General features: G+C 39.5%; 2 protein-coding genes across 2 annotated transcripts in view; both read left to right on the forward strand.

Annotated features, from left to right (window-relative positions):
• Positions 1 to 14392, forward strand: part of WDFY2 (WD repeat and FYVE domain containing 2) — a 538880-nt gene that overhangs the window by 90922 nt on the left and 433566 nt on the right. Inside the window, exon 2 of the mRNA XM_086935032.1 lies at positions 3891 to 3958. Within this exon, the coding sequence (XP_086791158.1) occupies positions 3891 to 3958 (68 nt within the window). The remainder of the gene's footprint in view (positions 1 to 3890; positions 3959 to 14392) is intronic.
• LOC147698445 (sperm acrosome membrane-associated protein 4-like) lies at positions 12215 to 12595 on the forward strand. The gene has a single exon (XM_086933594.1). It carries the CDS (start codon positions 12245 to 12247, stop codon positions 12593 to 12595), a length of 351 nt encoding a protein of 116 aa, XP_086789720.1. The 5' UTR covers positions 12215 to 12244.

Raw genomic sequence — 14392 nt, forward strand, 5'->3', positions numbered from 1 at the left:
CATCATTCCAGTAGGTGATTATGATCTCACCATACTTAATTCTGAAGTTTGTCATTGGTAAGCATGTGATTTTTGTTTTGTCTTTTCTTACTAGATGAACTCAACTTAAATGGGATATCTGCTTGATCAGTTGCTTTATTTACAACAAGGGGTGGTGAGGGACAGAGTCTCTGAATTAAGCAGAAAGCTCTCACCCAGTCAAGAGATCTGGGCTAAATCCAACACCGTTTTTTAGCTCACTGCACCATCCCAGTTTCAGAACCTGGCTGTATGCAAATTAGTCTGTTCCTGTCCCAGTGCATGATGGGAACAGGGCAAACCAAACTACAAAAGCCAATTCTTACACTGGGAAGGAAACAAGCTCCCGGGGACCGGTTTCTGGCATTACAGCCGTCTTCGGCCCGGTTTGCTTGAATCCTGATGGTGCAATGAGCAAGGGTCTCACATCTGAGAATACCCTTCCACGCTTAGGGTGGACAAAAATATTTACAACAAGGGGTGGTGAGGGACAGAGTCTCTGAATTAAGCAGAAAGCTCTCACCCAGTCAAGAGATCAGGGCTAAATCCAACACCGTTTTTTAGCTCACTGCACCATCCCAGTTTCAGAACCTGGCTGTATGCAAATTAGTCTGTTCCTGTCCCAGTGCATGATGGGAACGGGGCAAACCAAACTACAAAAGCCAATTCTTACACTGGGAAGGAAACAAGCTCCCGGGGACCGGTTTCTGGCATTACAGCCGTCTTCGGCCCGGTTTGCTTGAATCCTGATGGTGCAATGAGCAAGGGTCTCACATCTGAGAATACCCTTCCACGCTTAGGGTGGACCAAAATATTTACAACAAGGGGTGGTGAGGGACAGAGTCTCTGAATTAAGCAGAAAGCTCTCACCCAGTCAAGAGATCAGGGCTAAATCCAACACCGTTTTTTAGCTCACTGCACCATCCCAGTTTCAGAACCTGGCTGTATGCAAATTAGTCTGTTCCTGTCCCAGTGCATGATGGGAACAGGGCAAACCAAACTACAAAAGCCAATTCTTACACTGGGAAGGAAACAAGCTCCCGGGGACCGGTTTCTGGCATTACAGCCGTCTTCTGCCCGGTTTGCTTGAATCCTGATGGTGCAATGAGCAAGGGTCTCACATCTGAGAATACCCTTCCACGCTTAGGGTGGACCAAAATATTTACAACAAGGGGTGGTGAGGGACAGAGTCTCTGAATTAAGCAGAAAGCTCTCACCCAGTCAAGAGATCAGGGCTAAATCCAACACCGTTTTTTAGCTCACTGCACCATCCCAGTTTCAGAACCTGGCTGTATGCAAATTAGTCTGTTCCTGTCCCAGTGCATGATGGGAACAGGGCAAACCAAACTACAAAAGCCAATTCTTACACTGGGAAGGAAACAAGCTCCCGGGGACCGGTTTCTGGCATTACAGCCGTCTTCGGCCCGGTTTGCTTGAATCCTGATGGTGCAATGAGCAAGGGTCTCACATCTGAGAATACCCTTCCACGCTTAGGGTGGACAAAAATATTTACAACAAGGGGTGGTGAGGGACAGAGTCTCTGAATTAAGCAGAAAGCTCTCACCCAGTCAAGAGATCAGGGCTAAATCCAACACCGTTTTTTAGCTCACTGCACCATCCCAGTTTCAGAACCTGGCTGTATGCAAATTAGTCTGTTCCTGTCCCAGTGCATGATGGGAACAGGGCAAACCAAACTACAAAAGCCAATTCTTACACTGGGAAGGAAACAAGCTCCCGGGGACCGGTTTCTGGCATTACAGCCGTCTTCGGCCCGGGTTGCTTGAATCCTGATGGTGCAATGAGCAAGGGTCAGACACTCTGTTCATCACCACCCCCTTTTTGTAAATCGTTTTTGGCCACTATAGGTGTGGCAGGGTATACTCAGACATGAGTCCCTTTCTCACTGCTCCATCAGGATTCAAGCAAGCCGGGCCGAAGAAGGCTGAAATGCCAGAAACCGGTCCCCGGTAGCTTGTCTCCTTTCTGGTGAAGAATTGGCTTGGTAGTTTAGTCTGCCCTGTTCCCATGATGCACTGGGCCAGGGACAGACCGATTTGCATATAGCCAGGTTCTGAGCTGGGATGGGGCAGTGAGATAAATAACGGTGATGGATCAAGCCCTGATCTTTGGACTGGGTAAGAGTGGTCTGTTTAACTCAGACACTCTGTTCATCACCACCCCCTTTTTGTAAATCGTTGATCAGTTGCTTTGACACTTTCAACAACTGGACATTAACTTTACTAAACTCACGTTTACAAGAATGAGGTTCTGCTTTTCTGTGCCTCTCATCACTCTTCCAAACTTAAGTCACTCTGGCACCTTACACATGACTTCACTCCCCTGACATTCCACTTTGCTCTACCCAGTCAAAAATATGATACTTCTATCTGTTTCAAATCTCAGTTTGACACACCCTACAAGGTCTTTCTTTCTCAGCCTCTGCTTCTGTATGAGGTTAGATTTTCCAGTATATGGTTTCCGTACAGTGATTCAGACCATGATTATATCCAAACGTTGCTATGGAAATTCCCTTCCCATTGGTCATCCGAACACAGACTTCAACTAAACGTGTTGTATTCCATCAGTTGATCATGCAACCGGTGATAAATCTTCATTTGTTTTAATTTAAGGTAGTATAGTTTGTCAACTTCTCCGTATTGCCTTGAAACCCATCAGACTACGAAAGGCTTAACTATCTTCCTTCCATGAAATCCGATTTGGATGGCATTTCTCAAACAATTGTTTTCATCTCACTATCAACCTATTCAACAAAACTAAACCAAAGCTTTTTCAAATGCATCCCCCTGACTATGGAACCACCTCTCCCAAATATCAGTTGTGCTCGAGATGTGCTGCCTTTGTGACATTTTTTTAAATCCTCATCTCTTCCTTCATCCTATCCATCTCCACTGAAAATACTTCAGGCTTCAACCAATTTATTTTATTTATATATATATATATATATATATATATATATATATATATATATATATATATATATTTATATATATATAGTGCTCCCATATCTCTGTGTGAAGCGGCAATAATAATATTAACTTGTTTTTGTTTAATGCTTCATATCGCAATTCTGATATTTTAAGCATTTTAAAAGATGCAGTTGTTAAATAGATACATCCTTCCATCTCTAAAAGACACACAAAAAGTCAAATTAGGTCCTTTCTCGTCTGCTCCTACTTCTCTACTCTGGGGAGTTCAACAGGCCTCAACTCTCTCTCCCCTTTTATTTAATCCATATATCTATCCACTTGCCACAGTATTAAAAAAAGCTTATAATAAGGTTATCACCGTATCTCGTGTATACATCTGCGAATTGAATTTGGCTTGACAGATGAACCATCCAAGCAGAGCCTAAAATAGACAAAATAGGAAAGGGCTTAACCCAACACACTCTTTCGATATAGTTTTCAAATATTTGTTGACATGAGGTTTTGCTAGAGAGAGTCAGATTTATAAAAGTAGCACAATATAAATGCCTACCGCTTTTCTGTAGCCTCCTCTGCTACAGAAAAGCGGTAGGCATTTATATTGTGTTGTAAAGAAAAATGGTGAAAGGTTTGAACAACAAGTTTACCAATTACTTTGGCAATTCATGAAGTCAAGTACTTTATAGAATTATTATTATTGTTGCTTATGTACATTTCCTTGCTATTTAAAGTCACAGCAAGCATGTAGCTCTTGTTGTTTTTAATATATTTTATGAAAATGTATGTGAAATTTTTATTGATTCAAATTCCTGATTACCCAGTGCATATCATTTTTTATATTCAAAGACTAATGTTATTTGTATTATTTTTCTCTGTAGCAAGGCAATGTAACATCCTTCTTACAAATGGATTTTTATTCCCCTACAGGACTGTCCGTGTATGGATGAAGCGGGACAGCGGACAGTATTGGCCTAGTATTTATCATGCAATGCCAGGTACGTGTTTTTACAGTATTGTGTTACATTGGTAATCGGGAACATAAATATATTCCAGTGCATTTGAAAAGATGCAACTCCTTGCGCCGTTCATTATTTCCTTACTTATTTTAACATCAACTCAGATTTTTTTCCATTCTGACAAAATGTTCTTTCTTCAGATCAAGGGCACATCTATGGGAGTGGTTTTCGCACTTAACTTAGCTATTTTTTATATGGATAACCTAGAGACCACTGCAATCTTGGCCTCTACAAATCCATTTAGAAACCGGATCCTGTTTTGCATAAGGTATATTGACTATATTTTTCTTATATTCATTTTCAGAGGTGGCTGAACCAAAACTTCAAAGGACTCAGATTCGCTATGTACCATAGTGATGTTCAAATTCCCGTTCTAGGTGTAACTGTGAAAGTGGAAGACAATCAGTTGTATACCACTTTATATTGAAAACCAACAGAAAGTATTACATTCCTTTACTATAAAAGTTGTCATCCCTGATGCCTTCGGGAATTATTGCCTTGTAAACAGTTTCTCAGAATTCGTTGCAATTGTAAGAAAAATTTGGATTTCTTTAGGTAGGCAGAGACACTAACTGATCAACTCCTGTTGCAAGGTTACCCAAAGTGCTTAGTGAAACTCTCAGTAAAAAGATCATGCTATTGCCCAAGGGACACTTTATTGACGCCATGGATAAAAGGAATATCTGAGCTACTGGTGCATGTGACCACCTTTTTACCAGCCTCACAATTTGTCTCAAAGTGTATCAAAAAATGCTGGATGGTATTGCCAGCTTGTGACCTTGCATTTAAGCCTCCGAAGTTGGCATACTTAAAAATAAATAATTTGAAAGAGCACCTTGTCCTCGTTGCCCAACCCTGCAGAGAGCTCCTATAACTCTCACTGACTACTGAGGCATTTCTCACCTCATCGGACGCTACAAATGTGGAAATTATGTTATATGTTCTCTCACAATTGAAACCAGTGTGTTTAGCTGCCATAATGTGACTACATCTCTCAAGAGATTCTTCAATTACAGCACAATGAACATTGTGTATGCTATATTTTGCCCATTTAATCGACTGTATATGTGTCCAACCACACAAAAGATCAAATGCAAGGTCCTGACTGCACCATTGGTGACACACTTTATTGAATAAGGCCATACAAAGGATTATGTCAGATAGCAGGTGACTTGAGATGTCACCTTCTCTGAAAAAGGTGGTAATTTGGAACAACTTCTGAATAAGGAAGAATTGCGATAGAGCCTTAAAATGGGCGCAATGAAATCTGGATTAAACCAACAAGAGGATTGAATGCAGTAAGAGTTTTAAGTACTCTCAGTTTTGTATTCAATTTACATATAAAGACTTCTAGAAATCATAGCTCGGACATGAACTTTTGGGATTGTCCCAATGGAAAACAACATATAACATATGGCAAAATACTCCCATTGTCGTTGCACCCTGTTCAGCTCTAATGGTTCCTCAATGGACTTCCAGAATTTATGAACGGTCATGAACTTAGGTTCTTGGTATTTATTTGCTATATCTGAACATTGATTTTTCACTTTACATTGTTTGATAAGATTTGGTTGGTTATGAATAATTGTGCAATTTTTCCTTATAGAATATTTACACTATTTAGCAGTATGCTATATCCCTTTCAAAATGACCCATCTGCTTCGCATGTGTATCAAGGTCCTGTCTGTACTTCCCCTTCAAACTACTTCTCGACTATCCTCTTCAAAATGGCTGCCGCACCAGTGTATACACATTGTTCCTTGCTTTATTTCAGTGCCCCAGTCTCTATTTTCATACGTCCACAACCGATGCTGCTTCTGCTCAGAAGCGTCCCTTTGCAACAAACTTGAAGATCACATACAAGATACAGTGGCAACTCCAAAAGCCCCTACGCTGAAATATATTTTGCTGATTGCTCTCCAATTGCATACCTTGCATAATGTTCCTTATGAAGCTCAGGTGCACACTTTAATTTTACGCTGCACCTCAACAGATCACTAGCGTCGGGATCATTTTATGTAAGACTGCATCACTAAGGGAATTCTCTACAGGGATTCACTCCTGGCTCAGGTACTTTTCTATACCTTGGTCACTGTACTTATCCTGCCACATTTACGTTGCATGATAACTAAGTGTAATCTAACTTTTCGGGCATCTATCACATTTTGTGCCATTATCTTATCCAAATGAGCTCTGGTCAGCTGATGGTGAGCATTTTTACAGCTTTCTGATATCTGCTGACAATTCCCTTGGGGTCATTGCAAGTCATCTCTGACTGTATTTCTTCTTACATATAACTCCTCTGCTTTTCAATATATGTAAGTAATCTATTGTTTTTTTAGTCTTATGTAAGGACACTAATCATCAGCTTCTATTTTCTTACTTCCTCTTCTTTTCTGTAAATTTTAGCTCCACTACTTAGAGTTCTGATGATGATCCCACAACTCTGATGGGATCGAAGCGTCTTTTACTACAGCGCGAACCCTTGAAACATTTTGTATCAGATATAAATAGGCCACGCTGTTCTTGTACATTTGACATCACGTTTATTACACGTGTGTCATGTTTCAGTAGGCATTGAACACTCCTTAAGTGGCACCCACTGCGCCTTCGTAATATAATCTTTGTTTGCATTTTATGCTTACATTTTATTTGGTAGTGTTATCAAGTGTTTTTCGTTGACATATTATGGACCATTATTTTTGTAATATCTGTAGGATAAGAAATGCTTGAATCACAAACGAGTTTCCAAAGACACCATTGGCCTCTTCCAGGAGGCCTAAACTAATTTGGTGGATGACTTAAAAAAGGTGACCAATATTTCTAAGAGAATCCACATAATTAGTAATTTTTCATTTACAATTGAAGGCCTGAAGCTGACTTGGTTCCACGTTCTACGTAGAAACCATACAGATATTTTAACATCAGGTGGGTTGCTTTGCATTTGAAATCTTGGTAATCATTTTTTTCTGATAATGTAGGCAGCTGGCCATAGGGATGTATATTCTAATTATATTAATGACTTTCAATTCGCATTGTAGTTAGTTACTAAATGAACTTTATTTTCATAAACAATGCAATAGGTGGTGTATAGGGTTTCTATACTTATCTTGCTACTGCATCCAAACGTTGTTCATGCAAAGCTAAGTATGACGCAGATGTTTAAACACCCTCCCTTGGTACGTCTGCAATTCTTGGCTTGCTTGCCACTCTTGGACTAGGCCTTTCAAGAACTCCCTCTCCTTAACATCTACTGTTTTATTCATGTTTCACTGCTTTGGTTTATTGTTTCTTTCCTCCAGGGTTACTTACGAGAAATAAGACCAAGCTGCAAAAAATAAATGTCGATGACATGTCATACAGCCTCAAGTTTAATAGCATTCCTGTCAGTTAAGTTGCACCAGTTGAATGAACATTTCTTTCTTGTTTATGGGCTGGTAGTGTGCAACTATTGGTTCGTGTATTGGTTAGCTAGCATTAAAACACTGAACCCCTGCCTGGTTGTGAACAATTGGGTTGTGTAGACTGACAACACAGACCGTGTTTATTTCCAACATGTAAAAATGTACTTGTGCGAGCTTGGTTGGTTTACATACTCTCCAACTGGATGTTAGAGGCTAAGAACTAGTGTTTTGGAAAGTTTGCTTTGACCTCTGCTCTCCTGTTCATACGTTTTTGTCAAAACTTTAAAGATCGAGTAACATACTTTATTCTCCTCATTAATAGTTGATTGTGTGACCTACTGATGCGTCCTTACATACAAGATTGCTTTACCTAGGCCTCTCCTAAAGACACTTGGCTGGTTTAATGAAGGGCTTCCATTGCTGGAAGTGAGTAAATTAACTTTTGGTCTTTTCATGTCCACTCTTATAAAGCTTCAATCTATGAAAGCATTTAAAGCAGCCCAGTGAATTAAATGCTAGCTACACAAATCTCAGTGAACTGAAGTTTCAAGTTTGGATCCTGGTATCGTTTACTCAGAATTCATTTTAGTAAAGGGAAACAAAATAGCTCTGATAGGATACTAGTACTTGTACATTCTTTATTCAAAGTAAAGCCCTTTTTCTTTTTGAATGTTAGTTTCTTTTTTTTTTTTTAGTAAACACAATTTAGATTATGTGATGTGACTCACTGTACAATTTTTGAAAACCAGAGAAAATGTACACCACTGTGTATGCTATGCTGTTACCATGTATACTATGCTGTTATTCGTTGATTGCATCTTCCTGCATCAGTCTGGCTCCTGGTTCCATAGAGACCGTTGCAAAGCATACTGAGCAGAGGATGCGACAACTAGTTCAGGTCTTTTTTCTATGAAATAAACTACAGTTGTTTTATTTACTTTGTTATTACTCGTTATTGGACTTCACATAAATATTGGCGACGAGCTGTGTAAGGCTCCTGTGGTGGTTCCTGGAGGCAAGTGTTGCTGCAAAGTGAAGCCCCGACCGAGTTCTGTAGCATCATAAGGTCTACAATCTATACATCAAGGCCTGATGATGAGCTACTGGTGACCTATGTTGGACATCTAGCAGGACAATTTTCTGCGAGTCTGAGGGTGGTGTTCTCAGCCTGTGGCAAGTAGGAACTGATGCAACCATAAATAAACGTGAAACGCATGTCTGTGTTCCACAGAGACAGGTGCTATGCGTAATCTGTGTCACAGTAAGAGTATTGATAGAATTATTTGGTGGCATTGTGACTGCTTATTTTTTATTAACTTTAAATGTGGCATCGGCATAGCTCTGACTGTGCCGTAAGGTTAAGCTGGGGAGCAGTGCTTTAGTTTTATTTTTATTTTTTTAAGGACCTTACAGGGGCCTGTCATAGCTGTGAAGACGTCTTTACCTTTAACTTTGAGTCTGTCATCATCACATTGTTAAAGTGTGCACTTCATAGCTGCTCTGAAGATTGTTTCTCGTGATGCATGAGACGTACCGCTGCACAAGCGTACCTGTCACGAGCGTGCCGACCTGCTTTGCTCGTGTGGCATCAGTTACAATCCCAGTACGTCTATCTTGACGCCAAGGGAGGATGTATCTCATGCACGCCGGGAGTGGCCATTTTGGATCGGGCCTGCTTTCAAAGTTAAGCGTATCAGTACCTGACTGTGGGGACACGCATACCATTTAAGAAAGAGGTGTGTTACTTGATTGGTATGCTCACAGACCCAATTTAAAACACATCTGTACCAGCCTGCAGTGACACGCATACCGTTTCTGAGAAACATGTTGTCAGAGAGATTTCGCCTGCGGTGACATGCACACCAGTGTACCAGTACTTACTTGCGATGCTGCAGTGGAAACAACACTTGTATTCATATTTTTTTCCTTCTATCTCTCACTCAGTGGTTGGACAGCAGGAGTAGGAGCAGGTTAAGAGAACAATGCCTCACAACAGTTTGTAGCTCAACCACAAACTTTTTCTATAATGTCCAGGTAAACCTGTGGTTAAATGGCAATCTTGGTATAGAACTGTCTTTTAGCCGTTGATGCCCAGAAGTTTTATCCGGAGAGAAAAACAGCAATTTTGGTAAGCTGTTTAGGTGCTGCTGCTCCAGTGAATTTTGATAATTTGCCAGAGGTTGAACCACATGAAGATATTCCTCTGGATGATTTTTATGAAGCCGCTGTACAGTTGGAAACACAATTCAGTGAACAGTCAAATGTAATTGTTGAGAGAGTTCATTTTTTTTCACGCAGAGTAGTGAAGAAACATTTGATGAATTCATTGCAAATCTCGAAATTTTAGCCGTGTCCTGCAATTTTGGAAGCAGTATAGATACAGATTTTCATGATCAGTTAGTTTTAGAATGTTTCAGCAAGAAAATGCAAGAAAGACTCTTATATACATTTAACCCCTCTTTTGTCTGAATTGATTGGGATCACCAAGTGAGTTGAAAGATGTATGATATCTTCCAACATTTTGTCTAATAATAGTAGCAAAGATTAAGTAAGTGTAAGTGCTGTACGTGTGGATGCAAAGAGGGAAAAGAGAGTGGAAATTGACAGTCATACAAAAATGTATTGTTAATGTGGTTCACAAACACATTCAGGAAATTCCCCAAAGTGCCCAGCTATAAAACGCAAATGTTTAAAATGTGATTAGGTAGTTCACTTTTCGAACAGTTGTAGATCAAAAGATGGAGGTGTGAGTTTAACAGGAAGAAAAATACAAATGTCGCCATAATACAAATTGATGAAGAGAATATATTGAGTGAATAAAATTTTTTTTAAAAAACCAATCCATTAGGCAGCTAGCGATGAGAACAGTTTAAATAGTAGGCTGCGAGTAAGGGTTGTTTTACGTATGCACTCACAGCTTGGGAAGCGGTTTTAACAATTGATTGTTTGCATTGTTTTATTATCTATGAATAATATAAATCTGTAATTCTCTTAACGATATTTGTTTTGTATCTAAATAAAGATTGTATTTTTTTATTTTTTATATTGAATGTCAGAATAAGTTTAAAAAAAAATTATTCTCACAAGTACATCTGATGAAAGAGTAACAAGGAAGGGACAGTTTTATATTATAGGCATTGGCAAAGTTGAAGTGCCGGTAATGTCAGATTTGGGCTCCCCCATTTTCGATCTATCTACCTTCTTGGAAAATTGGAAAGATGAGCGGTTGCATGTGTGTGACATTTCACCAAAGGCGTTTGGTGGATTTGAGATTCAGATACTGGGGTGGTTTAAGGACACAGTGTCATTCATGGGAGGGAAGATTCTCATTAGTGTGTATGTAGCTGTGAAAGGTAAAGATGTGTTTGGATGGATGGATCAAGCCCGATTAGGAATCCTTCTTAAACCTGGGTCTTCTTTACCCTTACAGTTGAATCTGGATTGGGTGGAAGAAGATTCACAATATAGTGAGTTAATCAGTGGTAAACCGTCATTGATGAAGATTGATGCCAGTAGTGTAGAGGATATTGATGTTTTGTTGAAAGACTAGAACTGAGTTTTAAGGTAGAAATTGGGTGTGTGAAAGGTTTTTCACATAATAGTTAAAAGAAAAAGCTATACCCACTGTTGATAAAGTCAGAAATGCGCCTTTGAGTGTACGTAATGAGTTGAAGGTATTTTTGGAAAGAATGTGTGTGGGCAAGATAATTTCTCCTGTAGAGTGATCGGAGTGTGTTTTGAGTATTGTGATTGCACGAAAAATGAATAATTAAATAATTAAATCAGGTTGTGTGCTGATCTCTGTTCATATCATTGTTGAATGTCATCCACTTCCAAAAATACGGGAAATGTGAGCCCAAATAGGTGATGCTTGTATTTTCAGTAAATGTGTTCTTAAACCTGAATACCATCATATTAGGTTGACTGACAGGTCACAACTTCTAACGACTATTATTACACCATTTGGAGCATTCAAATATCTAAGATTGGTATTTAGGTTGGCATCAGCAGGCAGTGTTTTGCTGAGATTTATGGATGGTTTGTGGAAGGATGTAGCTGTTGTGATGCTTATCAAGATGACATTATAATATTTGCATCTACTATGGCTCAACATGATATGATTCTGAGCAAGGTTTTGTTCATTCTTCAAGAACGTGAGATGGCAGTTTGTTAGGATAAGTGTAAGGTCAGAGTAAGCGAAATTGAGTACTGAGGTCATTGCATTTCTGAGAGAGGCATTGAACCCAAGAAAGTTTTGCTTAAAGCAAAGGAGGAGGCTCCACTCTAACTGATAAGTAAAGCTTACGTTCTATTCAGGGGCTTAGTGTGTATTATGCTAGATTTTTGCTTGTGGTTTTACTGCTGTTTCTGAACCTTTAAAACAGTTGCTGAGAAAAAGGAAGGAAGAATAAACTGAGTCATTTGAAGAGGGGAAAAACGTAATCCTTAAAGTGTGATGGTTTGAGGCTGTTTGTTCAAGTGAAGCCATATGAGAATACTGTGGATGTAAGAACTATTGGAATAGGTGTTGTATTATGCCAGATAATACATTCTAAAGAGAGGACCTTTGCATTTATATCTCACACTCTCAAGGGTGCTGGGTTCAGTATAGCACCACTGAGCGGGAAACCCAGGCCTGTGTTAGGGTTATAAATACATTTAAACCGTACTTATGGGGTTAGAAGTTTAAAATTATGACAGATCACAAACCGTTGGTATATCTAATGGGTGATAAAGGTGTTGGTAAATCATCTTCTAGATTGGTTAGGTTGATTACTTCATTTGAAGAATTCGATTTTGGGTTACCCGCCTGTTTCCTGAGCTTCGCTTGTACTCGGTCCTCTGTCCAGCTCCTAGAAGCATGAAGGCCTTCATCAGCGCCGCGTTCCTCCTGCTCTGCAGCCTGGCCCTGGGTGAGGGGCTGGAGTGCAAGCAGTGCGACTATCCGTGTCTGGTTATTACCACTACCACCTGCGGCCTCCTCCAGACGTGCGACACCCGCACAGCCTCTAAAGGTGTAATCAAGATAAAGGCCAAGGGGTGCCTGGATATCACCAAGTGTCTTTCTAACGAGACCAACACTATTATAGGTATAGATTACACAGTCACCCATTCCTGCTGTATCGGTGACCTGTGCAACTCTGGCACTGCTGTCAAACTCTCCATGCTGGCTGGACTCGCTGCCCTCCTGTCCCTGCTGAAGCTCTTTTGAAGGATCCTGATTTCTTGGCACTTTGAGATTTGACTAGGGCGGGGTTGGTTTGGGAGGATAGCTACTCAATCTGGTGCCTTGGATGTGAAGTGCACTTCTCTTCTCCTGTTTGTGGCCTGAATGTTTCGACTTAAGTTTCATATTTTTCATTATTTGTAGTTATTCAAATGGACCTTATCTGAAATAAACCAGACATTCCTGACCCTTGCACCGCGCTCTCAGAACCAGGACATGTCGGAAGAAGGCGGCGAGGCTTCCACCCATCTCCGGTCACTCGTTGAGCCAGAGCAGGGTCAGCTGTCCATTGAAGCAGCAATCTGCACCAATCACTGCTGTCCATTGATTTCTGCTCCCTTTCCTTCCCTGATTGATTGGTGCCCCACCTGCAAGACTGCAGTGCCTTGCATTGAGATGCACCTGTACTAATGTTTGCAGCACATGTGGTGCTTTACATGCAAACAACTGCCTGCTTTCTCCAAAACCTTTTTATGTAATAAAGACTTTATCAACGTAAAAAAAAAAAAAAAATGAAGAATTCGATTTTGAGGTTTTCTATGTTTCTGGATGTTTGAATGTTCGGGCTGACTGTTTATCACATCTTCCTGTACAGTGCTGTGACAAAAATAATGAGATATTACTGGATGAATGTGTAGTTGATGTAGTTGAAAGATGTAACTCTGCTATTTCTCCTGATGAATGGCACAATAAGTGCATGAGTGATACACAATAGCAAGATCTCATTAAAAACATTCATATCATAGATCTCAGTTATTCAAGGCGTGCTTCTTGTAATCTCAAGGACTTTCATCCTGTGTTGCCGGAGTTAAGTTTTGAATCTGGTATTGTCCTCACAGGGGATTTGTTTGTACCGTCTGAAACATTGAAGAAAAGACTGATTACGATTGATCATGAAGGGCATCTTGGATTGACCTCCTCAAAACCAATTGGTGGCCTGGAATGAATAAAATGGTGGACAATTATATTCAAACAGGTCATGAAGGTCTATTATCAGATAAGAGTTAGCATTTGAAAAAAAACATTAATTAATGTAGAGATGCCTGAGAAACTGTGGGATAAAATAGCAATTGTGTTTTTAGGACCATTTAATTTTCTTTCCATTGATCCGAAATACTTCATTATTCTGATTTGATTTTATTTCAAATTAGATATATTTTAAGTCTGTATGGGAAATTACAGTTGACTTGAGAATTGATTTCTTGACAAATTAATTTTTCTTGGAGGGTCTACCAAAAATGGTGGTTTCCGACTATAACACTCAATTGGTGTCCAAAAAGATTTGTAATTCTCTGAAAGAAAATGGCATTAGCCATTATAGTGAAAATCTGTATTCTCCACATTCTAATAGACTATTGGAAAGGACAAATAGAATAATCAAAGAAGCTGTTTAAACAGCCATCTCTTCAAGTCTAAATGTAAATGAGTATTTACGATGCAAATTTGCAGCTATCATAATACACGTCATTCTAAACAGGGGCAACACCTTTTGAGTTGTTATGGAAGAGAGTTGGATGTTTAAAATCATTTCCTCCATTGATGGGTTCTGAGAATAGTGTTGCAATTAAGGATCTTTTTGAAGTTAGAAAAACTGTAGAAAAAATACAATCTACAAGAAAAGCATACTATGATTAGAGAAGCAAAGTGATAGGGAAAAACATTCAAGTGGATGATTGGGTTTTGATACAAAAAATGAGTTTTGTACCCAAAGGTCTTTCAAAATTTCAAAAAACCTTCTTTTTTAAAAGGTAGGAAAAAAATAGAGATTTTTGAGGAAGAACG

This window comes from Lissotriton vulgaris, chromosome 8 (genome assembly GCF_964263255.1).
Source record: "Lissotriton vulgaris chromosome 8, aLisVul1.2, whole genome shotgun sequence".
Taxonomy (NCBI): Eukaryota; Metazoa; Chordata; class Amphibia; order Caudata; family Salamandridae; genus Lissotriton; species Lissotriton vulgaris.

Bases quoted from the DNA above. Each gene is read 5' to 3' on its own strand.
- LOC147698445 (XM_086933594.1), top strand. From the start codon at position 12,245: ATGAAGGCCTTCATCAGCGCCGCGTTCCTCCTGCTCTGCAGCCTGGCC.